General features: G+C 49.4%; 1 protein-coding gene across 1 annotated transcript in view; it reads right to left on the bottom strand.

Annotated features, from left to right (window-relative positions):
• The window catches only part of Cib4 (calcium and integrin binding family member 4), a 53,796-nt gene extending 27,060 nt beyond the window's left edge, over positions 1–26,736 (bottom strand). The window contains exons 1-3 of the mRNA XM_021635475.2: positions 26,597–26,736; positions 26,309–26,343; positions 16,353–16,449 (exon numbers count right to left, since the gene is read on the bottom strand). Of these exons, the coding sequence (XP_021491150.1) occupies positions 16,353–16,449; positions 26,309–26,343; positions 26,597–26,650 (186 nt within the window). The 5' untranslated portion in view covers positions 26,651–26,736. The remainder of the gene's footprint in view (positions 1–16,352; positions 16,450–26,308; positions 26,344–26,596) is intronic.
• Positions 26,737–26,946: the final 210 nt, after the last annotated feature.

The raw sequence follows: 26,946 nt of genomic DNA, 5'->3' as shown, positions 1-26,946 counted from the left end.
ACACCTGGCTTCTATTAGCACTTTCACTGACTCAACTCCACAACATACTAAACAGGATTCAAGATTCTGGGTAATCAAAGCAGAAAAAAAAAAAAAAAGCTATGTGGCTTTGGGTAGACCCTGGGGCCTCTCTATTTCGCTGTCTATAAAAAGGGGCAGAATGAGAACTTTGCTCATGGGTTTTTTGTTTTGTTTTGTTTTGTTTTGTGTGTGTGTGTGTGTGTGTGTGTGTGTGTAGTTTCAATGACACCGTGTTTGTGTGTGGTACTGGCAGGCCACTGATGAATGTTCTGTAGCATTATCACACCAGCCCTCTTTGCCAGCCTCCCGTCAGTATCATGGTCACGCTGCCGCAGTCACAACTATGTAGTGTGACCTTGGACTAAGCCTGTTGCCTGAGCCAGCATGCCAGGATGTAGCTCATGGGTTTCATACCTGCCTGGGCATTGCTTCATTCTGCAGTCAGAGGAGAGAATCACGGGGGTTTATACTTGCTACAGGCAAGCCTGAGCCTAAAGGAAGCTTCAGTGGGAATCCCAGTTTCTTAACCACAGTGGTCCTTCTGAGTCAGCCTTCATCAGTTGGCACACGTATCTGATTCTTAAGTTCAGATAGTCTGCATGTGGCCAATGATCAGACAACACGGAAGGCTCCAGTGACCACCACGATACCAGGAAATAGCAGGCAAGATACAGGATGCTCTTGGGCTGTCTCCACTGGATGTTCCTACTCCTACCAGGACAGAGCCTTCCACCAAGCAAGAAGGGACAGAGCTGTGGGCCAGGAAAAGTGACCCAGCACAGAGCAGACACCAGCCTGAAAACCCTGGTTCAGCCCAGACACCCACCAAGGCCCTCCTTCCTCCCCTCCAAGGAGCTTACAAAGGCAATGCACGGCCTCTTCTACCTCCGTCAAACCGTCTCTCCTTCAAACATACCCTGTAACTGCTATTCCCTTCCTTCCTTCTTTCCAATGTTTGCCACATTTAGGTAAGAAATAAATAAATAAGTGTGTTTCTGTTGGCTGCCTTCTGACGAAGACGCTTCTGCCAGAACTCCCAATAAAGTGCTGGCATTGTGGAAATGACTCTCTAGTTCCGTGCTGTATGGCCTTGCCGTTTCATCTAATTATGAAGACTGTGGGGAAACGATTGGCATTGACATTCTGGAGCCACTGGTTCTTGGAGGGTGGGTCCTGTGGGTGGGGCCTGAGGAGAACAGATGCTACCTAATAGGAGGGTGGGAGGCCCAAAGTCTCTGTAGGAGGCAGCAGGGGAGGAGGGTAGATGGAGGAGAGAGGGGGAGGGTTGGATGGAGGGATGTAAGCCTTCTCTGCAGCCACCCAACCTCACCCCAACCCTCTGTGGTTACTTCAGGGCTTGGCCAGGGCAGTGTTTGTGAATCTCTGTTAAGAGGCCAAAAGTTTTTTGGAGTGAATGTGAAGTGGAGGCAGAAGGAGAAGCAAGGGCCCCTGACCCCTGGCCCTTATTCCCCCTCCCCCAGGAAGAAGTACAAAAGGCAAGGAGGAGAGAGGGCAGTGTACCCCCACAGAGTGATGAATTGTGGGAGGGCAGTTCCCAGCCATTGCAACCCCAATTCTGTTCTTGTTCAGAGCAGGTGGCCCCTGGCACCCCAGTTGGGACTCCATGGTCAGGGTCGGTTCCTCTGTTTTAGCACTGTTGCGTGGCGAAGTGAATGGACACAGCTCCTGTGCTACAGGCTGGGAGCTTAATGACAGTTTCTCCGGCTTTCTGGAGAACATACAAACAAAGCCCAGGGAGGCCAATACAAACATCATTTATGATGTACTCTGCACCTGGAGTCCACAGACAGAAGGAGACTAAGTTCTGTGAGGAAGCCAGCTGCCTAAGGCCAGCCTGGACATAGGACCCTTAGGAAGTTTCCAGAATAGGCCTTTTGCTGCCCAGGGAGTCTTTGGTCTGCTGCCAGTGGCAGAGCTAGTCTGCCCACCCCCAGAGCGTCTAGATGGCAGCAACATCACTTTACAGGTGTTTGGGGTCACCTGGCCCGGGGCACACTGGGGCCCATGTCACTGTCCACTCTGTAAGAGGTAGGTTCCCGGTATCACACAATCTCCTTTTTGTTGGTGGATCCAGGCAAAGGACAAATGATCTATTTTGCCGTCACTGTGAATCAACCAATAAAAATGGAAGTGGGCTAGCCAAGGCAGCTCATGCCTATAATCCCCACCCAGGGAAGATGGGGCAGGAGGATTTTCATAAGTAGGAGGTTGGGCTGGCCTGCAGAGTGAACCTTGCCCCAGATAAAACAAAACTCAAATTAAAAAAAAAAAAAGGGAATTACACCTTAGTTCTCAGTGGGAAATAGCCCCTCCAGATACCTTCATCTGTGATTTTATGTATATGTGTATGTATGTGTGTATGTATGTATGTATGTATGTATGTATTTTGTCTTTTGGAAACCAAGTCTCAGGAAATCTGTGGTCTTGAGCCTAGGTATGTAGCCTCAGATGTTCTTGGTATCTTCATGATCTTGCCTGCACTTCTCAAGTGCTAGGATCATAGGTGTTTGCCACCATACCCACCCTCTCTCCACCCTGCCTCATGGTCCATAGCTCTCTAAACATCATGAAGTAAGAACCTAAAAAAGGGCCTTTTCAGTCCAACAGTCGAAGCCCCAACTTTCTTATCCTTTTTCTTCTTATCCTGGGGACACTACTCCACTCCCACCAGACTGTTTTTGATCACTGATGTCTTAGTTTTCTATTGCTCTGGTAAAACACTATGACCAAAGGCAACTTGGGGGCAGGAGGGCTTATTTCCTTTATACAGCGTGTTCTCCGTCACCCAGGGGAATCAGAAACCTGGAGGCAGGAACTCATGCGGAGGCCATGGGTGAGTGCCACTTACTGGCATGCTCCTCATGGCTTGCTCCATTTGCTTTTTTTATACACCCCAGGTCCTACCTGCCCAGGAGGTGGCCCTACCGAATCAACCGCTGATTAATGAAATGTTCCACAGGGTTGGCTACAGGCCAGCCTTTCAGAGGCATCCTTCTCAAATGAGAACGCCCCTTCTCAGATAACTCTAGGGCCTAGCCAGCCATGAGGCATCATTACCTGGGTACTTATTGGTATCTTCTGTTGGCTCAGATCTCTGGGTACCTTGCCCTCTCCATACCCCCGTTGCCCCAAGAACGACAAGGAAAAGAAGAAACTCTAGCTCTTTGTAGGTCCACCTCCTAAGTGCTGCATTCCCATCACTGCTTTTACTGCAACCCTGGAAGTAGCTATGGCTAATTATACTGACTGTGAGAGTCATACTGACCACGGAAAGGCAGGAAGGAGGCAAGGGACCAGATGAGGTAAGAAGAAAGTTGAGAATCTGGTCCCAGCTCTCTCTGACCCATTCTCTCCCAGCATGTTCCGGAAGGTGTGTGGAGGTGTCAAGCTAAGGACTAAAACAAGTGCTGACACCAACTCACGGACCAGGCAAGGAGTGGCAAGTGTCCATCGGATGCCAGCAATGGGTGCAGTGGGCAGCTGAGCTTATCTGCCACATTCAGACATGCGGTGGTTTCTGAATCTTTTCCTCTAGGACAGGACTAGCTAGACAGTGGCATAGGGGTCTTAGGCTGAGCCCCCTACACAGCAAGAAATGCTCAACTTGTGGACTCCAGCCCGGTTCGGGGGTCTGTGTTAGCACAGCACAGCTGGGAATGTTCGTGCAGGTGGAAAAAAAAATGGAGCAGAGACAACAAATGCACAGCTATGGATGGAGCAACCTTTTGCGACAATGGCCACTTAAAGAGAAGTCTCTAGTTGCATGCCTCAGGATCCTATCTTTTCATATTGAGTTGAGGATATTTAAATCCCCCAGTTCCTTGTTTTGTGCTATCCTTTCCCCCTCACCCCAACCCCGACACACACCAAGCTATAACTTTTTCCTCATGTTGCTACATAGTCAATGCAATTTTCATGTGAATGGCCTACTTCGTTCTAATTTCTGGAGTGGACAGCCCTGTCTATTCACTGCCTCCAAGGAGAAACTGGATGTCTAGACTCAGAAAATAATTCTCAAAAAAAAAATGAAGAAAATAATACATGAGGGTGTTTACTGGGATGTTATTTATAGCAGCAGAAAAATAACTATCCCCTGCAAAGAGTGTTACTGCTCAGCCATGAAGGGAGGGTTTGTTTGGTCAATTAGAACTCAATGCAATTACGCAGCCATCAGACCACAATCACGCTGGCTATTCAGCAACATGAAAAAAGCATTTATGCCTAATGGGGAGAAAGAAACACACACACACACAAAAAAAAAAACAAGATTGCATCTAGGTACATCTACCTTGTTGTAAAATAAAGCTTGGCCAGGGGAAACGATGGCAAGAGAAATTAGAAAATGAAAATGTATGTTGTGAAAATGGGTGTCAAGGAATTGGTTTTTTTTGTGTGTATGTGTTTTACTTGCACACTACCCTTAACAATACAATAAAAAGCAAGCCAGGAAAGAGCTAGTGTGCTGGGAAGGCCGGGAGTTGGGTTAGCAAGCCCCCTTCCCTTCCCAGTGGCTGCTTCTTGGCTTGGTTTGCTCATAAGCAAAGGCTGGGCTGGGGCAGTGCTGGACTCCCCCGCCTCCAGACCCAGTAAGAGGCTGACCGCCTCTTCTCTGTAACCATCCCAGCAGGAGCAGAGATATTCTGAAGAGAGACACTTCCCCCCTCCCCAACTTTGGCTATCAGACTTGAAAGAATGGAACCTAAGAAATTAGAATTTCCCCTAGGGGGCCTCATGCTGGGGGGGAGGAGAATCCAAAGCCTCGTGCTGGACAGAGAGCAGCTTGGCTTTTAGAAAGAGATGTCACTGTTCTGACAACTTATCCAACCATCTTGCAGAAGACAGTGGAGCTGAGACAAGTATGGTCAGGTCCACACCTTGACCAGGCTGCCTGCTCACCCATGCCCCTTGCTCTGGTTAAGCCTAAATCTTAGAAGTCAGCAAACCTGTTTGTTCCGCTTCCTAATGTAGCTGCATGGAATAAATCTCCCTTCTCTGCTTTTCGCTAGGATTTGTGTCTTTCGTCGGTATACTGAGATGAGGCGAGCAAGCCTGGCTTGTTAGAGCTGCTTGGGGCCGAAGCCTTTGGCTCTAAACACCCTAGCAGCTTTGAAAGGGTGGCAGCCTGAACTGGAGTCCTGCTGAGAAGAGAGCTTGGTGAGGAGGGAAGGTCATTGGAACATGACCCATTTCTGTCATTTGCATCTCAGGGCATCTGTGTTTTACCTTTCCGGAGACATTCCAAAATAGAAGGCAGGAGGGACCCGTTAGCAGTTCTGATGTGGTTTTCCACAAGGTTCCTGAAGCCTTACTGGGCCTTTTGTTCCCTCGGGTATCTACCCAGGAAAATGAACTCTTCCCACATCTTCCCATGGCTTCCTGATACTCAGGGGCCTCTCGGAGGAGGAGACAATCAAGGGAGGTGTATACATCACATCGCCCGCTGGCCTGAGCCTGGGCAATTCCTCCTGTCCTGGGAGCTATATAACTGGGAAAGAAGAGGCAAGGGCAGCTGGCAGAGCAGGGCTCTGCTTTGAGAGGAGCCACTCCATGCTCAAAGCTCCTTGCCAGCTGTTCCTCTGGCTGCCCCCTGTGGGTATCAGTTCATGGGAGTATGGGACAGGACAAAGACAGGCCCTTAGCCATCTCCAGAGAGAAGTCATTTCTAATGGGGAAGGTCTCCCATTAGAAATGGGGAAAGCAGCCACCCCTCAGCTGTTTTCTAAGTGCAGGTGCTTCATTCAGTCTTCTTGACACTAGATGGGCCACCATCTACCTCTGGTGATTGGCCTCAGGCAAAGTGAGGAAAGAGTGACCTCTCTCCCAGAACCTAGCTGGCCTCAGTGTGCAGGGTCCTCAGATATCAAAGGCACTTAATCACCATTGCTCCAAGTTTCAGCTCCAACTACCGGTCAAGTTTAGGGTGCCCACCAGGAGCAGGTCCCCTGCAAGCTATCAGCCGGCTCGTGTGGTTATGGTCCCAAGTCCTTCTTCTGACAGAATTCCCTAATTTGTCTGTCACTTCTACGAGTAGGGTTTTCAGTTCCTCCTTGTGACTTTTTAGGGATACCTACCTCTCTCCAGTTCTTTTGTGTGAGATGGGAGACTCCCTTCACGGATCTACCATTCATAGAACACAGCCATGCCCTCCCTCCTCCTTCTCTGTTAACCCTCTCAGACCATTGGTCCCTACTTCCCATTCACTTCCCTGGAGCACCTCTCCTCTAGCCAGTATTAAACCCTCTGGGGTGGGATGAGGTGCTAACTACCATTTGGTCTATTTTTCAGACAGAGCAAACTGAGGTGTGACACGGGCTGCCAGTGAAAGACCGGGATGCTAGATAGCAAGCCTGGATTGCCTAGGAGGCTGGGTTCTGGCAAGTCGCAGTTAGTATTTTAAAAAAAAAGGAATACGGCCCTCCTGAAAGGGGTTAACGCCAGAGCCAGAAAAATGGAACAATCCCCTAGAAGGTCCCTTCATAGCTGAGCCTGTCCCTCTGTACCTGGGAGATGTCCCCACCTCCCTCTGTGGGATGTGATGAATAGCACAAGGTAGGTGGTACCATCGTTCTCTGCTTGCATCATGCTCAGGCCACAGGGAAGCCCTTCAAAGCTGCAGGGTGTCTAGTCCCTGTGGAGGCTGGCAGCAGGCACAGGGTCAAAAACCCTGGGAAAAGAGCCCTGGCGGGCCCAGCCAGCACCTCGTTAGAAAGCCTGAAGGGAAAGGGGGGGGGCATGAGGAACAATGTTGTTTATTTTTTCTATTTTTAAACCAGCCTGAGGTCTCTAGGGGCACAAATGAAGTTATCAGCAACGACATGAGGGGAATAGAGCCTCCAGCCAGCAGTTTGAGAAGGCCCCGGGGACCAGCACTCTTGAAAAGCTGAGGAGGGCTTATTTATCCTGTACTCTGAGGGCAGGACAGGGCCTGGGGTGTAGGACAAGCAAGCCTCCAGGCCCTTAGGCCCCCTCCTCAGACCCTCCAATGCCTGTTCCCTCACTACTCTGGGAATTTGGGCTCAAGTCTTATAGTAAAAAGAGTTTTAATCTACACTGTGGAAGGAGGGGTTTGCATAGAAAGTAAACACACACACACACACAGACACACAAGCATACAGGGATGTGCACATACACTCAAGCACACAGTACCTGACACACACACAGTATCACACACGCACACACAGTAACTGACACACACAGTATCACACACACACACACACACACTGTACCTGACACACACAGTATCACATACACACACACAGTACCTGACACATACACAGTCTCTCTCTCTCTCTCTCTCTCTCTCTCTCTCTCTCACACACACACACACACAGTATCACACACACACAGTACCTGACACACACACAGATGGTACCTGTTTTAGCCTGGTCACAGGATGCCCCTACCACCTCAGATACCTGGGAGGACCCTTCCTCTGTGTGGCCTCCGGTTCCTTCAGCCTTCCCAGTGGAGCTTATCCGGCCTAACTCCAGAACTTCTCCGGGGAGGAGCAGCAAGCACGATATATGCATTGTGACAGGATCCTTACATGAACCTACAGTGAGGATGCCTCGCTCCCGTCTCATAGGCAAGGGCACTGAGAAATGCAGCGCTTTGCCCGGAAGCTTTTTCCTTTTCTTTTTCCGTAACACCAATCGCGTCTTAGGGCTTCACAGCGTGGAGAATGTTCCGCCCTTGGGAACTGAGGAATCCTGAATCATTTTAGAATCAGTTGAGGGCCTGGCTCGGAAAAACCTCCAGGAAGTGCTAAGCTGTGAAAGGCAAGGATGGTTAGACCCTGACTACACATCCTGATTTGAATTCTAGTCTTTGCTGGGTTCTGGCTGGGTGACTCCATGCCCCAATTTACCCCTCTCTGGAGACAGTAGCAGCAGGTAATTCCCCAGGGTGGATGAGATACCCCAATACTATTTGGCATATGAGGAGATGAGGAAATGAAAACATATATCTTTCGGCTCCAGCCCCAAGATGAGTGAATGAAGGATTGAGTAATTGTACCAGGTGGGTTGTGGGAAAGTCTGTCTATTACCCATTTCCTGGGGCCGCTCAGTGGCTACAGGATACAAACCTCCCACAGCAGGGATGAGGTAAAAGCAGTGCTTGGTATCTTTGTGGACTCCCTGTCTCCAGCCGGAGAAAAAAAATCAGATGAGCAAAGCTGAAACTAGAACTCAGCCTTTTCTTTCATCTTCCCCAGCTTTCCTTGCTACCTGGTAAGAGGTGGGAGTGGATCCACATGACAGATGAATAAACTGAGGCCTGGAGACCAGTGATGTACCCAAGCCTGCAGAGAGTCAGTGACAAGGCCAAGCCTGCCCTTCAGTCCCGGGGCCCCTCTGAGACTGCTCAGTCCAGAACAGAGATGGCCTCCCACAGCACTGAGTTTTTTCTGAAACAAACCCCTTCATTCTTTGGCTGAATGTCTAAATAAGGATTTTTGCCAATTCCAAGCCCTGCTAACTGATGAAGTTGTCAGAAAAAAAAAAGATCTAATGATGCTTGAAAATGCAGGGAGTGAGCCAGCTGCCAAATTGCCCTCCCAGCTCTGACTCGACTTCGGGGAGCCTGGACCCTCCCACTGGGGCCAGGCGGGTGGGGCCTTGGGGATCAAGAGTTGGAGGCCTAGACTGCTGTCTTTGGTTCTGCTTCGGACTGATGAGCTGCTTAACCCCTTTGATCTTCCCCGCTGCAAAAGGAGGGTACCACTTCTTCCTCGAAGTTATCCTGCAGATTAAACGAGTTACACCCTGCTGGGCATGGCTCAGGTTTCAGGATGGTAGGAGCCTCGGGCTGGAGCAGCCAGCTGGCCTGAGCTCTGCCTGGTGGACAGATGCTTTGCAGCCCTTGAGGGAGCAGAGAACAGAGATTCCGGGCACCATTTGGAGAGGCAGTGGGTCTCTGGTCGACCTCTAGTATTTATTTATCTCTGAGATCCAGCTGCTTGTCTTGGATGGGCGAAAAGCTCCAAGTGACCTCAGGCCCCTGGAGGTGGGGCTTCAGGGTGGGAGCCTGGGAGTCCCGCCGGCTCTTTGTTCTCTCCTTTTTCTCAGTGGAACATTTGCCCCACTCAGGAGTCTGGGGACTAGGGGTGGAGCCCAGTCTGGGGACTTGGTAATCAGACAATTCCCAGGCCTGCCCCAGGAGCCAGAGAGACTGGGCGCTAAAGGGCAGAAGGGACCTTGCAGAGAACTGCGTAGAGAACCAGCCCCACCAACTCAGACGCCCAAATGTGACCTGAAACAGGATGCATCCTGCAGAATCTGTCATCAGCCACCCAAGCCAGAAACTTCCCCGTCCTGCTTCCTGCTCTCAACAGACACATGCACACACTCGCTTTGGGGCCATCTTCCGTAGATGTGGGAAAGCAAATGGGATTCTTGTGTTCCTGTATCTGGGGGACTAGATGGTGTGGGTGGGGCTTCTGACTGCTCAGTTTCCTTGTCTGTAGGATAGGGAGACGCACAAGTGCCTAGAGAGTGTGAGAGACTCAAATTAGGCAGCCTGTGTAACAACTCACAGGATGTGACCCAGGACAGTGGGCAGCCATATGGGGCTAGGCACTGGGATTGTTGTTCCCATCCAATCTGTTGCTGCTTTAAATTTATTTATTTTTATAGCACACCAGAAAAAAATAGGAGAGGATGAGGGGGGCTCAGGACAGTGGCCTAAATACAGTCTGAGGATTATTACCAGGCCCAGCTGTCCCCTCCTGCTGCCACTGAGCTCACTGGATGACAGTAGCACTCCTGGGGCTGTCCTAGGTGTTAGGAAGTGGCTCTTCATCTAAGGACCCTCTGATGATGTGTTTCTTCAGGGTGTGGAGGAGTTCTGAGGACAGAGCTTGGATAAAGCCTAGGCTCGGGAGCAGGGAGGAGGAGAGGCAGAGGGGGGCTGTCATCCTATGTGTCCCTTCTCACGTGCCAATGTGGTCTTCTTCATTCCTGAAGGGCCCCTCTGCCTCAGGAGGTGCAAGCACATTGGCAGGCGTGATGTAGTTGTGAGCGAATTGATTGCTAAATAGTCAGTCAGGGAGACCCTGGGCGTGTAGGCACTGCCTCCCTCCCACCCAACTTCCCCCAGACTGAAGGAATCACTCACACCTGTGCCATCTCCCATGGAAAAGGAGCCCGGGGACCCAAAGGCCACTTCCAGCTCGGGGCTCAGGAGGAGGAAAGGAGACTGCCACTTATGTGGCAGTTTTTGTTAGGCCAGACATCCTAGCCTATCTCAGGGTAGACATCCATCCATCCAAGCGGGTGCACCAGGGATTCTCTGAGTATTCAGCCATTGCCCTGGCCTAGTCCCAGGATGTATTAAGAAGTCTCCCTGATCCTTTGGAGGGGAGGGTGCATCACCCTGAGACATTCATGGCCCCCCAGGAATCCTTTCCCTTGGCCTGAGAAGTAGAGAAGAACAACGGTGGAGCACATCTAAGGCCTCTGGCTAGATCTGTCTATGAGGGTCCACACCCACAATGGCTCTGTAAGACTACTGGGGTCCCAGGTTTGGACACTAGGATCTAGAATCAGAGCTCTGTAAAGAGGGGGTCTGGTGAGCTCCTCTCTTTTCCCAAAGCTCCCCCAACAAGAGGCTCTGTAAGGCTAGAAACTGCAACTGGTGCACAGCCAGCTGCCAGAGGTTAATATTCTACTTGCAATGAGTGAGAAGGGTGCTTGCTCACCCCTCTGTACCAGGCATTCTACACAGACACACACACACACACACACACACATACACACACACGTGCACACACACACACACAGAGTCTCTCAACCATGGTTCCTCCTCTCCATAATGAAAGCAGAGCATCACCATTCCCTGGGAATGCTTGGGCAGAGCCTTCCTGGAGGTGAGGGAGGACACTGTTGCCCTGCTGGGTGTCTGGTGTGAGGATGCTGTTCAGGCACGGGTCTCTGACGGCAGCAACCAAATGGAGCGTTTGTCAGGTGCTGAGTGGGAAGGAAAAGACCAAGATTGGTGAGATGGCTGCCATGTGTGGGAGATGCTGGGGTGACAGGAAGGTTGGCATTTGTGCCCTTTTATTTTACCCAGGAGCAGCAAACACTTGCACCTAACCTCATGCCCTCTGGCACTCACTGCAATGGAAATAAAGGGATTTCTTGGAGATACAAACAAATGCAGAACACAAGAGGAGAACAGCAGTCAGCAGGCACACCTGCTGGGAAATGGATGAATGAGCTGTAAGTGACCAGTAGAGAGAGACAAGAAATCAGGACCTGAGATCACAATGGGAGAAGTGACAACAGCCTGCTCTCTATAGCCTCTGTGTCTGCACACCCTGGTGGTGCTGGGAAAGAGGCATCTTACATGGAAGGCTGGTGGCAAGGGTTTCAGAGCATCTAGAATTCTGGAGCCTTCTGTGCTGCATGCTGAGGCACTGCCTGTCTGCAGCCTTACCAAAGATGGGGGGCTTTTCTCTTATGAGAGCCAATCAGCGCCTTTCTGGGGGACAGCAGACTCCATTAAGGACTGGGAACTGAACAAACGTCAAACTCAGATGCATCCAGCCTGCTTCTCAACTTGGCTCTAGGATGCTGGCTCACAGAACACTCCAGTGTTTCTAGGGAATCCTCAAAAAATGGCCCCTTCTGCTCACTCTCCATTGGCACTCCAGTTGACAGACACCACCCACAGGCTCAAGCTTTGAAACAGTTTTTTGGCAACCATTTGCACTCTTCATTATGAGAAAATAATTACCAGATATCCAAGGGAAGGCCTCTGGCATGAAAGGCAAGGACTCCCAGCAGCAAATGGCAAAAAGTACCTCAAAGGGGAGATGAGAGAAGATAGTGCATTTAGGGAAAGTGGGAGGGTGTTACTCAAGAAAGGAAGAGGCAGAGAACACAAACAGGCTCCTGGAAATCAAATACTTAAAAGGAAGAGTGAAAAACTCATTGTGGTTGAAAGGTAAAAGCTGAAGAAGCCTAGAAAGAAAAGATAAGGGCTGGAGAGACGGCAGAGTCTGGAAAGCAAGCATGAAGCCTTGCGTTTGAGTCTCAGAATCCACGTCAAAAAGCCAGGCATGGTGGTCCTGCTTGTAATACTCCTGGCTCCGGGGAGGTGGAGACAGACATCTGGAGCTTGAGGGACAGCCAGCCTAGACCTATGGATGAGTCCCAGACCAGTGAAAGAGTCTATCACATACAAGATGAGGGTTCGGAGATGGCTCAGTGGCTATGGGTTCTTTGCTCTGCAAACATGTACGCTTGAGTTTGAATCCCCAGCTCCTGTGTTAAAAAGCCAGGCATGGCTGTAACCCCAACACCATGAAGCCAATGAATGAGCAAGTGTCTAGAAAGAAACTAAAAGTGAACAAAGAAACAACAACAAAAGGACACACTGCACACACACACACACACATAAAACAGAGAGGCTTTGTATTTCTCACTAACAAACATGAGAGCTAAACTGTAGTCAAGCAATACTTCTTGAAGAAAAATGGTTTCCAATCTATAACCCAATTTCATCCAAATGCTCAGTCGAGTGTGTAGGGAAAACAAGGACATGTTCAGATGTGTGGAGAGGTCAAACCCTTAACTGAAGGAGGTGTCCCACCAAAGGAAGGGGAGTGGAGGGAGACATATGCAGTCCAAATGAGGTGTGGAAAGACCCTGAATGGCTCAGGAAGCTGTGTTACCTAGGATGCTGACATGTTCTGGGGTCAAAGCGCAACTCTGTCCCGACTGAAGCAATTATAAGGCGCCAAGGAAAACTTCCCGAAGGAAATAGAGTGTACAGAAAATCCCCCTGCTGAACACTCTTGGAGAGTTAAACAATTGGTAGAGCCTCGGTGATGAGTTAATGATGTGTTACAAAGAAAACTAAACAAAAGCAATTATCATAGCCAGAAAAAATAACAACAAAAATGTGCAGAGGAAAAAAAAAAACTCTCCACATTTTACTTCTCAGCTCAGCTCTGATAGAAACACCCTCTAACGGTTTGGATACAGTTGTCCCTCGTCTCTGATCACTGAAGGAGCTTGCTCCCCAAAAGCTTTATCTTAATGGTACTGAGATGGTAGAAAACCAATCGCACTGCAGAGCCCAGAAGAGAGGCTTTGGGGAAGTGAGTGGATCAGATAAAATCATTCTGGTGGGGCCCTTGTGAGTGAATTCTAGAGGCTTTAAAAGGAGAGGGAAAGAGACCACACAAGCACAGAGGGATCCATGTGACCCCCAGCCAAGGGGAGGCCCTTCACTGAAGCCTGCAGCTTCCGGAATTGAACTCAATAAACTTCTTTTCTCAGTAAAGTAGCCTGCTGCAAGCATTTTATTAAAAATAACAACTACTACTGACTATGCAACACCAAATGTTCCTTTACTTTAAATCATCCAATCGCTACACTGGGGAGTCACGGGAGTGGGGGTGACATGGGATGTCATGGGGAAGGGGGCGGTGAGAGCTAAACACCTCCAGAAGAAGGTCAAAGGCTGAGATTTCAGACAGCCATCTAATGTCTCCTTAGAGAGCTGGGATGGGAGGGGGCGGGGAGAGGCTGGAGATGGTCTGGTTAGGGTATAAGCCTTTTCCCCACCCTTTCAGACCACTCTTTCTTTGGTCAGGTTTTGCCACCCGCAGCCATCCCAGGTGGACACAAAGACACTGGGCCGGGAAACCAGAAACCTCAGTCACGCCATGCCACACTCACAGTGTTTACAGAAAGCAAGATCATTATTTACAGGAAGAGAAACATTGAGCTAATTGACTTTTAAAGACATCAAATACAGAAGACAAACAGAGCATAAAACCCCACGTGGAAAAGGGGCACAGTGTCCCAACCAGTAGGAGCCTTTGTCCACAGGCTTTTCCGGTTATCTCTGCTACCCGGAACCTTCTCGGGCCTTGCTCCCTAAATCACGAGTCTGCTTTTTCCATGATGAAACAAACAAGCCAGAAAACAAAACTTCACTCTTCATAGACCATTCAAATCCCCTAACCACGCTACACCACTCCCTACAGTCTGCTGGGACCCCTTCTCTAAGCCTTTCCTATCACAGGAAAGGTTCTGGGTGGTGTGAATCACAAGGCTCCCATCCCTGGGCTGCAAGGCTGCTGCTTGTCCAAGATTGGGAGATACAGAAGGGGACAAGAGTACAGCTTTAAGTCCAGCAGGAGGACAGTGACATGGCTGTTAGAACAGATGACAAAGGGAAAAAGATTAAGACAAAAAGTGAGAAACAAACAAATGCAAAAAAAAAAACTACCACCACTACCACCACCACTAAAAAAAACAAGGTTCTTGCTTTTGGGATGAAATGATTGTGTGTGTGTGTGTGTGTGTGTGTGTGTGTGTGTGTGTGTGTGTGTTTTACTCAATTAATTTTTTTTGTTGTTGTTGTATTGTTGTTTTGAGACAGGGTTTCATGTAACTCAGGCTGGCCTTGAACTCCCAATCCCCTTGTTTCCAGCTTCCAAGCACTGGAATTACAGCATGCATTATCAGGTCTGGCTAAAATTAACTTATTTTTTAAGTGAACTGATTGTGATTATGGGTGACACATTTTTTTTTAAATGTCCTTACTTGGAAAAATTGAAAGTTGGTATCTCTAGTCCCTGCTCCAAATAAACTTCAGTTTTGGAATAAAGTCGAGGACACAGTGTGGAGGATGATCCCAAAGAGAACGAGACCCACCGCAGAGCCAGAACTACAGATCAGAGAAGGCATGTAGTCCAGGCTCCCTTTGGTACCAAGTAGATGCCAGAATACCCCTGCCAAGGGCCTGCTGGCATGTCCTGGTTGGCCCCTTTTGGTGGTGGGGAGCTCCTTCCCTGGGCAGTTTTGACTATTAGAAAGCATCTTTTTGTGCCGACGCATAAGGAAGTCTGGGAGCCGTGACTGTCTCTCACAAACCACGGACAAGTTTTAACTAAAACCTCAGAGTGACTGGGGAGTCCTTTTCTTGCGTAGCTCTGGGTGTGGCCGGGCTGCCCTGGGGGAAGGTGGGGCCTTTCCACAACAAAGTTTCAAGCCACTGTCCCTAAGAGGTTTGGGGGTCCTGCTGAGAGCGGCAGGTTGCTGGGTCACCCCACTGCTCCCCCCATTTTACAGAGGAAGAAACTGAGCACGCTCCACAAGAGCAGAGTGTGCATCTGTACGTGCACATACCTGCCTGTCCGTCCTGTCCTGGGACAGGTAGTGTAGGATTCAGCTATGGTCAAGTAGAGAAAGCCAGAGGGAAATGGGCAGGTTATTCCTGCTGGTATGTCCAGCCTTTGATACAATCAAAAATCATCCCCTGTGCAGTTTCCCTCTTCATTCTCAAGAGCCACACACACACCACAACGCCAAAACCAAACTTCCACAAACCGATAAACATAAACAAGGAAGAAAGCTGGTGCTGCTTCAGGAAAGGTTAGGGTTATGTGAGGGACTTCATTCAAAGCCATTGATGGCTGCACAAGGCTTAGGCAGCCCTGAAGGCAGCCCTGGCTTAGGGAGGTTGGCAACAGGGATGGAAGGATGGATGGAAGCTTGGTTAGACTAACAGACAGGTTGACAGATGAATGGAAGGGTGGCTGGGTGGATGGATGGACGGACAGACGGATGGACAGATGGATGGACACATAGATGGATGAAGAATTACTGGAAGAGCTGAAATCAGAGTGTTTCTCTTCCCTGTAAACACCAGGGAATGGACAAAGGCAGGCAAGGGGACAGCCTTCAGGATCCACACCTGTCTTCCCCTAGCTTCTCGCAGAACCTGAGAAAACTCTCTGTCCCTCCATAAGAGCAATGTCTCCTAAAGTGGCATCAACAAAAGACAGGGAGGGCAAAAGCCACCTTCCATAAGGCCTCTCGTGGCTCTGTGTGGAACCCCACACACTCAGTTGGGGTACAAAGGACAGCAGAAGGAATGAGATGGTGCAAGGGTCTCGGGGTCAGTGAGAGGTGGAGTGTGGTAAGCCGCAAAGGGTGGATCACAAGATGAGGCTCAGAAGGGCCTGGGAGGCTTAGGAGTGGGAGGCCTGTGAGCAGGCCAGGGAGAGCCTCCAGCTGAGCCTCCAACTGTGAGACCTGAGGTAACTGTCATGGATCTGGCTGGGTTGGCCTCACCTGAGAGAGGGCAATGGTCACCTGTCTGGCCAGGTCTGATAACCAAGGGGGACAGATAGACATGTGTGAGAAGTATTTGAAGGCCACATCCTGATGGACCCTTTGCCTGTAAATCCCAGAGCCCTTGGGAGTGAGGGTACCAGCTGATACTCCTTAACCCTCATCATGGAAGGCTCATTTTTCCACACCTCCAGCCCCTCCCCATCCTGGACTCACCCTCAGAGCCGGCAGGGAGCTGACCTGGTCCGTGGTCAGTGTGGCCTCCTTGTAGTGCTTGCCCGAGGGGCAGAGCTTCAGAAAGGAGTCATGGATGCTGAGGAGAAAGAAGAGGGGCATAGTGGTCACATGGGAAAAAAGGGCTGTGGAGTGCCCTGCTGGCGTGTGTAGGGATGTCTCATTCAGAGGAGGAGACTAAGTCTCCTGACATGGAACAGGACACATCCCCCAATCCTCTCATGTTCGAAGTGGGGGTATGAAAACGACCTGGGGATGAGGAAAGGTGAGTGGCTATGCTATGCTGTGTCACATGGACCACCAAACTCCATGGTGTTCACTCCCAGATGTCAGAGCTGACAGGACTCTGTCATGGCTCCTTCCTGACCCTCCGGAACGGATGGAGACATCTTAGTTCTCTCTTGGATATCCAGATAGTTCCATCCTCAGCATGGAGATAAGAGGTTACCTGGTGAACACAGGAGCTGGGTTCAAAGTCCGTGTGCTGACAGCTGGGAAGCCTGACAGCCAAGCTAGACAGCTGGCAGCAAGTGGTCCCCAGAGACTGAAAAGCTGAGCAGCTTACCTCTTGCCTTTATCATGCCTCTCTTTTATCAGTAGGCAGACAGAACTTTGTAAATGACAGACAGCAGGATGTGGCTGGATGGCCACTGAGCAGACAATAAGAAGGAATCCTGCCCCAGGCCAAGAGAGGACAAACCCTTAGCCTGTGTTCTCACCCCATCCTGGACAGTAGGGTCTGCCCACAAGCAGGCTCCTGGGACTACAAGGCCGGCGACTGTGGCAGCCAGTGGAGGAGGGGGCGGACAGCAGATCCAGCAAGGCTGTGTGGTCTTGGGTGACTTGCTTAATGTTTCTGAGTCTTGGCTTCATCATTTGAAAAAGGAGCCATCAATAGCTCTTTTGTGATGCAAACTCAATGTAAGTGAAGTGTGTGTGTGTGTGTGTGTGTGTGTGTGTGTGTGTGTTCAGGGCTAGATTATAAAAGAGGAAGCATTCTCATGTCACTCAGACTTTCTCTCAGCCTTCTTTTTAGTTATTACCATTGCATTTTTATTTCGTGTGTGCCTGTGTGCGCGCATACACACACACACACACACACACACACGCATTCACACATGCACACATGCATGAGGAGGTTAGAAGCAACTTTTGGAAGCTTGTTCTTCCTTATGCCTTGCATGTCCCAGTTATCTGACCCCGGTTTCCAGGCAGCAAATACCCTGCTTGCTAAGTCATCTCAGCAGCCCTCCAGCCTCTCTCAAGATCCTCCTTTTGCTTCAAAATTATCCTTCTCCCCTCCACTCCTTTCCCGTTCTGCCTTTCTCGTGCATCAAAACTCTAATCTCAGCGGAATACCAGGAACTAGCAATTTAATTCAGCTTCTGGAGCGACTAACTCACAGTCTCTCCACTGACATCCCCCAGATAAACACAGGTGAATTTTCAGTCAGTGGGATTTAGGGCCCTGTGACTAGGTGTAGAATCCAGGCACGATTTTGTGACTAGAGAATCAGGGGTAGAGGGAGAGGCCAGGCCACTGTCCGACAACAAGAGAATGACGAGCCACCTTCTGCTCCTTTTTTTAGCTCACTGACTAGGAAAGCACCCTGTGTCAGTCATGGACAAGTAGGGAAAAAACAAGCCAAGGTCTGTTCGCCTACAATGCGCAGCTCTGCACTCTGGGAGGCTAGTGTCCACCCCACTGCCACCAGCTCGCTGGCCTCCAACCTTCCAAATGGGCTTGAGCCCCGGGGAAGCCCCATCGGGAAGTTGGAGGGTGTGAGAGAACAGTTAGGATCTGTCTCCCCTGTCCTCACAACCTTAGCACAGCTCTCAGCTGAGTCTGTCCTTCCAGGACACCACCGGCAGCAGCTTCAGCCCACACAGGGGCACCTCAGGCCCTGGGCAGGAATGGTTGTTGTCTAGATGCCTCCCACAGCCCCTGCAGTGGTTCCCCATCCTCCATCACCTCCCAGAACCGAAGCTGAGGATGCTGTCTTCGTCCTCCCAGGATGCTGACTAATGAGGCAGACAAATCCTTTCCCTCCCCTACTAAGTGTGAGAGCAGAGACCATAGATGTGGGTTCCATTCCTGGCCGTCCAATGGGAGGCAGTTCCTTTTCAGTGGCTCTGTGCTGACTTGGGAAGGCCTGGCAAATGGGAGGTGGACCAAGGTTTGGAGATGGGGGCGAGAGGGGAGGGAGGCATGACCCTGTCGATCTAGTAAGGGACCCTGAACTCTCCCCAGAGGTTCTCTGTAAGTATTCAGGGGGAGCCAAAAAGCAGGGTGTAGAAGGTTGGGAGAGAATTCTAGAAGGTGTGGGATGGGAAGGGTCACCTCAGATCAACAGGAAGGAAAGCCATTCCTGCTAGAGGTTCTATCCCTGCTACCTCTAAAGGAGCAGGGGCAGGCAGTCACAGGCAAAGAGAGCATTTTGTCATTAACGCTGTTAGAATTGCTGCAGGCCTTCCTTCCTTCCTTCCTTCCTTCCTTCCTTCCTTCCTTCCTTCCTTCCTTCCTTCCTTTCTTCCTTCCTTCCTTCCTGCTCTCCTTCCTTCCTTCATTCTTTTTTTCAGAAAGGGTCTCACTATGTAGCCCTGGCTAGCCTAAAACTCACTATACAGACCAAGCTTGCCTTGAACTCATAGAGATTTCCCTGCCCCTGCCTTTAAAGTGCTAGCATGTGTCATGGCCATCATGACCAGCCAAAAAAGTCTACATTTTGCTAGGTGTGGAATGGGGGAGTTTGGGACGGGGGCTAAGAATCCATGTACTTGTGCCCATGGAGTTCAGAGGTGGGTGGGTGTTCTGTCTCTTTCTGCCACTTTTCATCCCTCTCATTGAACCCAGATCTCGGCTAGGCAACCTGGCCACGGAGCTGTGGCGATTCTGTCTCTGTGTCTCCACCCTTGAGTCAAAGCACTGCTTAGCATTTCCACAGAGGCCCTGGGGACTGAACTCAGATATCAAGCTTGCGCACTAAAGCAACTGAGCATCTCCCCAGCTCCTCACTAGGTTTAAGCCCTCCTGTCGACACACGCTGGCCGTGTGTACATAGGGTGACCTCTCTTCCGTCTGTGCCATAGCGAGGACCCAGCAAGGCAGGGGCCACTCCTTTAGAGGAAACAGGAGGTTGATTCTGACTTGCCCAATGTCACATGGCTGTGGGTGTTAAAACGTGAGCTGCAGACACCAGAGCTCTTGCCCAGAAGCCCAGAGAAGGTGTTCTGGGAAGACCTGCAGTTGTCACCAACCTTCTTCTGACCACACACTGTACCCTAGGCATACTCAGACATGTCGCCCTCCTAACATCTTCCCAATGGTCCCTGTGGGAGCGGTGTAGTAAACTCTTTGTGGATGGGTAAACTGAGGCTTAGGGAGTTTACCTAGTATGCCCAAGGTCATATAACTGGGAAGAAACAAGGGTGGGTGACTGAGCCCTAAAATGGGGTTATTTGAGTTGTGATGTCTCCCCTTGAGGGGTCCACTACACCTCCACCCCCACCCCAGGAGAGGGGCCCGGTGCACCCATCTCCACACATTGGGCAAGGATGTTGCACCAGGCCCTGCCCAGGCTCCATGCCTTCCCAGACAGCCACAGGGACCAGCTGTCCACAGATGAATCACGGCCGCATCTCGGCTGCCACAGAATGTTCTCCTCCTCCAAATATGGATCAGCCAGCTTGAAATGGAGCTCTGAATTAATCACTAATGGACTCAAAAGTCAAGGCCATTTGAGAAACTCACACGTTCAGCCTGCCAACAGCCAGGCAGCCTGGGTGTGGCTTGCTTCCACACTTGGCTCTGAGACAAGAGAAGGGCTCACAGTCTGCCTTGCTGAGAGCTACCTCTCCATGTGACCTTGGACCTCAGATTCTCCACAGCCTCACAACCCACAGCCTCAGTTTCCCATGTGAAATGAGTGTTTTGGTGACTCCCCTGTCTGGGTCCTTGCACTCAGGTATCTGTGACTCTGAAAGTCTGTTCCCCTCTCTGACACCCTATCATCCACTGCCTCTGACTTTTTAGTTTAGTGAGTCTCAGTTGGAGTTCTCTGTTAAAATTCTGCAGGAATTTGTAAATGGGTCTGTACCCTGCTTGTCTTCGGGGTTCTTATTCAAGCCCAGAACAACACACAGGTTCTACAAAGCTTTCTGACAGTTCTCCTGGACCTGCAAGACCAAGATCAGAGATTTAGTGTAAGCCTCTCGTCCCCACCTGGGCTCAGCTGTCTGGGCTCCTTCATCCCGTAGGCCAATAGCCTATCGCCTTATGGTATAGCCCACAGATATTTATAAACAGCCCTTCTTTAGCCCAAACATACAGATTTTCATTTCCAAGCTGTGTGACCCCCAGGAAAGACCCCTCACTGTCTTTCTCTGAGCCAGTTTCCTCATTTGCAGACAAGAAATAATGGAGCAGTAGCAACAGCTGTGTGTGCTCAGCCTGAGCTGAGTGTATAGTGCTCACACCATGACACGTTATCTCCTTGGCCTAATGATGGCTTTGTAAGATTGGGCCCTGAATCCCCCCTCACATTGTTTCATAGCATGGAAACCGAGGCCCAATCACATAGCTAGAAAGTAGCAGAGCTGAGCCTCAACCCAGGCTCTTGGCTCCCAGGAAGAAAACTTGCAATATTCCACAGTTTTCCCAGGGAACTCCAGTGGCTGATAGGTAGATCAGGAGATGGAGACTGGAATGTCTGGGGACTCTCCAGGATTCTAAGTTTACCTAGTGTGGCTTAGCCACAAAAGAGTGGCTTCATAGAGAGCATTTGCCTAGCCTGTGGGTTTCCCCATGGTCAGTCCCCAATAGGAAGGAAGGAAGGAAGGAAGGAAGGAAGGAAGGAAGGAAGGAAGGAAGGAAGGAAGGACAGATGGATGAATCAGCCTGAGCAGGGGCTGGAAACGATGCTTCAACCCATCCTTAACCCAGAGATTCCAAGTGTCATGGATTCATCTAAAGGGCTCAGCCTGAGCCAAGTGGACCAGGGCTCACGTCACAGTGTATGTGGATCTGGTAACCCATTATGTGCTTATTCATGTGGAGAAGAGGTGAGACATCTTATCCAGATCACTGCCTTCCCCATTTTTTTTTTTTTTTTTTTTTTTTTTTTTTACCAGTGGACCACCACCATTCACCTGGACCATCTTTGAGTCCACTTAAGAAAAACTGTTCAAAAGTGACCAGGGCTTGGTGTAGTCTAACTTGACCATCGTGGCTCATAATGGTCCTTTCTCCCTTAGAACTAGAACTAAGCACTTTCTGAGCCCATGCATGGATCAGTGTCGAAGCTGTTTCCTTCCTTTAGCTGTGATGCACCCCTAACTCAGACATGTTCAAGACCCTGGATGCCTCTGACAAGCTGGTTGGCTTGCAGCAGGTCTTCTTCCCTTCCAGGATTCGTCCTGCATCTGCGTGTATGACCAGCCATCCCTTACTCCAGAAGTCAGTAGCTTCTCCCAGCCCTCAGTCTAGTTTTCCAAAGCAACACACGGCAACAGGCTAAAAACATAAGCACTACACAGCCTACGGTCAGGATGACTTATATTCTGTATCCATACTTATCTATCCTGTTCTCCAGGGGCATTTTACAAACAACTTATTATTTCTCTTGGTTTTTTTTCTTAATATTTATATAACATTTCTAAGTACTATGCTAATGCTTTCACTTGTCAGTAACATTTCATTACAGACATTATCTTATGACATGTCCCTATTAACGGGAGGAGTTATTTCTCTGGCTACGTCTCCTTTCCCGATGTCCCAATTTAAAACAATTTGCCTGAATCGATATTCTGTATTTACCGTATTGCTATTATATTTTATTTATTAGTCAAGCATCGCTCATGGCTCATTTCCCCTGTGTAACATGATTACATTCTTTTCCTTGCAAAGCCTTTTGTTTTTCCCAGAGTTAACCATTGCTTTGTTTTCTTTTTCTTAGATTACAGTGAACCTACCACTAGTTTATCTACCAAAACTTTCAGCAGCTCTGGAAAGAGCCGATTGTTCTCCAGGCCTGTTTCCATTGTCCTGCTTGAGCTTTTCCTAATTACCACCCTTGCAATTAAATTTTCCATCCCCTATGGTAGTATCCTTTCTTCTCTGGACACTGTGTTTTTGTGTTTGGTTACTAATTTTAGCTCATAATCAAATCCTCAGCAAGCTGTCTCAGATATGTGTATACCCTTTATTTAATTGCATGTAAAAATATTGTTATCCCACCTACATTTTTGATTGATAGTTTAGCTAGGAACTTTATTCTAGATTGGAAACTTTTTCCTAGAAGTTTTGAAAGGCTCATGTCTTCCCATGTAAGCCAAAAGCTGTTCTGATTCTATACCCACTGTGTATTTTTTTCCTCCCCTGTGGAAGCTCTTTCCTTTTTCTCCGAGTTCTGAAATGTCACGATGGTGGGATGATGTGTGCTCTTTTTTTCCCCGTTGATGTGTAGAGGTCCTTGGCCTTCAAGTCAGACTTACAGCAAGGCTTTGAAGGTTAAGTGGGAGAGCCCTTGCTCTTCATTGTGCTTGGTGGGCCCAGCAGCCAGCCCGGATAGAACTCCTATCCAGATGGTGAGCTGGTCTTCCACTGGAGCGGGCAGGACTGCCAAGTGGATCATAGGCAGGGGATAGACTCCTCCGAGGCTCTCAGCTCCCTAGGCCTTCCTGACTTTTGATTCTGTCACTCCAGGCCCTGCAGATCGGGTTCTTTCAGCTTTCTGCTCAACTGAGTCTGTTTTAGAATCTATCTACTTGGTGCTTCTCATACTTACATTGGCCTTTCTCATCTATGTTTTGTGTGTGTGTGTGTTTTCCCCTTCTTTTAAAAACATGCCTTTGGTAGAGGGGACAGACAAGCGATGCTCATTTCCTGCAAGCTCCCTGCCCTTTGCTTTCCTGATTTAATCGTGTAATCTTGAACATCATACTTCTAAGATTCTCCATGAAGGCTCCGGCCACTCAAGATGGAATCCTGCTGGTGGGTGAATCAGCATCTGTTTCCTGGGCCATCATGATGCAAGTCGAATGACCAAGTCAAAGTGTCTTTCTCATTTTGAAACACAGCAGCCGAGCACCTTCATCATTTGAGGTCGCCGTCCATATCTTCAGCTGCTCCTCAGGCTCTGATCTCCTCTGGCTGGGGTGTCACCTTTACTGAGGGAGCAGGACCCTCTCCAGTATCACCCTGCCACCTTGGGGTTTCTGTCCCCCTGCTCTTGTTCATCTTATTTGAAGGTGTGCAGTCTGGAGACAGATGTAGAGTAGGGGCTGATCCACCACGTCCTCCATGTCTTCATTAGGCAGTGTACCCAACATTCCCTGCCCGCCCAACTCTCTTCTCCATGGGCCCAAAGCCTTCTGGCAGGAACTACCCAAAGTGAGGCTTGGGCTTATTGTGCTCAGGCATGGAGCCACCAGCTAGAGTGGGCTGGGAGATGCTTCAAGAGAGCTTGTGGGACAGGTCTGAGCTGACGCACAGCTTTCCCTAGCAACATTTCAACAGTTGCGCCTTTTCCACGGGGAAGTGTCATCAAATTTGGGGTTCACAGACTGTTCCCCCGAGCAAGGTTTGGCCCCTCATCCTTCAGAAGCCAATCAAAGGAGCCAAATCAATAGTAGAAAATAGAAAAGGATTTATTCAACATGGCCACACTGGGAAGAGGGACAAAAGGGATCCAGCGGCTCTCCAGGTCATGTTCAGCAAGGTTGAAGTTCAGGTAGACAGCCGAGGATACACACCCATGCACAGCTCAGCAGAACTGGTCAAAGTGGGGTCCCACCCACCTCTAACCCATCATTATCTGGGTTCCAGTCTCATCCTGTCAAGTGGCTTGACAAGTGGTTAGACCTCTTTCCCGGAGACAGGTTCACCTTATAGCTGGTACCTTTTCCTTCTCCAGCAAGAGATTCCTGGGAAGATTCCCGTTTCTTAGCGCTCTGTTCTGTGAATAGTCTGATAGACTGATGGACACAGTGTCTCATTAGAATATCTTTTATTTCTGTCAGGCCAGTTACATAAATTCACTGTATTTTTTCATTGCTCTGGCAGAATACCTTACCAAAATAACTTATGAGAAGGAGGGTTTGCTTGGTTCATGGTTCAAAGGTGTAACCCCCTTCATGGTGGAGATGAACATGGTGGCTGGGGCAGCTGGGATGTTGGGTCTCTAGTCCTGGGGAACTTATGGGAAGGCCTAGCAAATCCCAGTGGATCAGGAAAAAAAGAGTCTGGAAACAGAAGTTTCCACAACCCTCGGGATCCGCTCCTACAGCCCTACATTTGTCGGCAGCAAGGCCCCACACCCTAAAGATTCCATAACCTCCTGAAATAGCATCCCCAGCAGGAGATGGGGTGTTCAAACACACGAGCCTGCCAGCGCATTTACATCCAAACCATTATAAGCACCTTTGATGGGGATGGGAGTAGGCTGGGAAGAGGATCTGAAAGTTGCCAGCTCAAGACCTGGGTGTTCAGCTCAGGTGAGAGAGGGCTCCCTAAGGACTACTTGCTTCCAAGGACCTCAGGAGGCTCACACAGAGCAAAGGAAAATAGGGGGAATGATGCTCAAGAGGAAATGCCATCCATATTCTCTCTCCCAAAGTCTTCACCATCATCATCACAACCACCCAACAGGCTAAATAATATCCACAACAGGGTCTGGTATTGGATTACAGTTCATCAAAGTGGGGGAAAGAGCCAGAGCCACTGAGGAAAGATGAATGGCTTTCTTCTATATGCTTCATATAAAAACTGGCAAAGAGGACGACTCAGAAAAGAAAAAAAAAAAAAAAAAGACAAAGGCACAGAACAAAACGAATGAGATGCAGGCACAGGAAGCAGTGATGTAAGTGGGTGAGGGATTCATGATATGTGCCTGGACAGTTCTCTTGGGAGCCTGGATGATAAGCCGACAATGAGCCAGCCTGAGCTTAGTCAGGAAGAAGGGCACCCGGGAGAGAACGGAGACGTGGGCTTTTCATTCAGAACCTGTGTCCTATTTGAATTTCCTAGCCATATTTTAAAAGTTTCTTTTCCTCTTGTTTTAGTTTTTCATGCATATGTTACTTCTTAGAAAAATATCAGTAGGGATTAGGTGAGTAGTAGGATGCAGCTCATTTGGAGTTTTTCCTTTTATTTTTTATTTTTTCCTCTCTATGTAGAAAAGTGAGTTCAGAGTATGACTCAGTGGCAGAGTCCTTGGCTAGCGCGTGTGAAACTCTAGCTTTGATTACCAGTATGGGGGAAAAAGGTAAATAAGTAACATTTTTAAAAGGAAAGGAAGCAGGACCTCAAGATTGTCCCCAGTCTCCAAAGCTCTTCATTACTTAGCTGCCTCTATTGTGCCTGGAGAGTCTAATGCTTGTGGTGTTTGGGACAGGTCAGTCCAAGAAGCGCCAATGAGGACAAAGTGTGTGTGTGTGTGTGTGTGTGTGTGTGTGTGTCCAGGGCAAGGTCTAAATGGTCTCCTCATTCCCTTCTTCACTGTCTTCCTTCAGAAGTGTTCTGGAAAGCTCCTGATACACCACACAGCATTGCTGAGCACCTGGCCACAAGGACATCTACCCCGGTCGTCCCATGCCCTGTGACGCTATTTGTCACATCAACATTCTGGATGAAAAAGTCTTTGGTGAAGAGCTTTCCCAAGGGGCAGAGTCCTGCTTGAGAACACATTCTCTGCTCCCACTGTATCTGGCACAGAGCAGGCTCTGGAAGGAGGCCTGAGGACGGTGGCAGCAGGAAGAGGGGACAGGGAGCAGAATGAGTGTCCATGATGCTTCCAACTTCACTGGACCAGTGAATGGCCCCAACAGGCTCATCCTACACTTTCTAACCCTTTCTTCATTTTCCTCGGGGCCAGCATGAAACCGTATCAGGAAAGAACCCAGCTCGGGGAAAGGGAAAGGAGGACCGGGATCTTTACTCACCACAGAATCTCATTTCTCGTCAGGAACGTCAGAGCCTGCAACAAATCAGAGAGGTGACCTACGACTCAATCCAATCCCAGCCAAACCTTTGGCTCTGGGGCAAGAGATATGGGGTGAGAGGATTGAAGGTGCTGGTCTGAATCACGTGGATACAAGTTTAGCATAGGCAAGAGGCATCATTGCCGGCCTGGCAAACTCCAGAGCTTCAGGCAAGAGTTCCCTCCTCTTTGTTCCTCCAGAGCTGGGAAGCTCTTGGTTCTGTACCAAATTCGTGACCCCACTACCCACCTGGTACTCTTCCAGGTCCTCCCACTGCATCTGGTACCTCAAACACTGCCCCATTGCCAACCCAGCCTCCTCCTGCCAGCAAGTACAACTTCTGCCTCCAAGGCCTCAGCAGCTGGTACAGTCCGTTGATTTGGTTGCCATGGTAACCAGCATTCCACCTTCTGCCCCTGAGTTGGCAAACAGGTTTTTTTTTTTTTTTTTTTTTTTGATGCCCTGACTAAGAAACATCACCTCCAAAACAACAAACAGAAAGGCAGGCCAAAAGCGGTCCTGAGACTGTTGACTCAGGGAGTCACGATGCCTGGGACTGAATCCCAGACCTGCCACGTGCTTTCTGTGTGACCTGGGGC

The sequence above is a fragment of the Meriones unguiculatus genome, chromosome 1, assembly GCF_030254825.1.
Source record: "Meriones unguiculatus strain TT.TT164.6M chromosome 1, Bangor_MerUng_6.1, whole genome shotgun sequence".
Taxonomy (NCBI): Eukaryota; Metazoa; Chordata; class Mammalia; order Rodentia; family Muridae; genus Meriones; species Meriones unguiculatus.
Note: the sequence above shows the minus strand (reverse complement) of the source record. Positions and strands in the feature narration are given on the sequence as shown.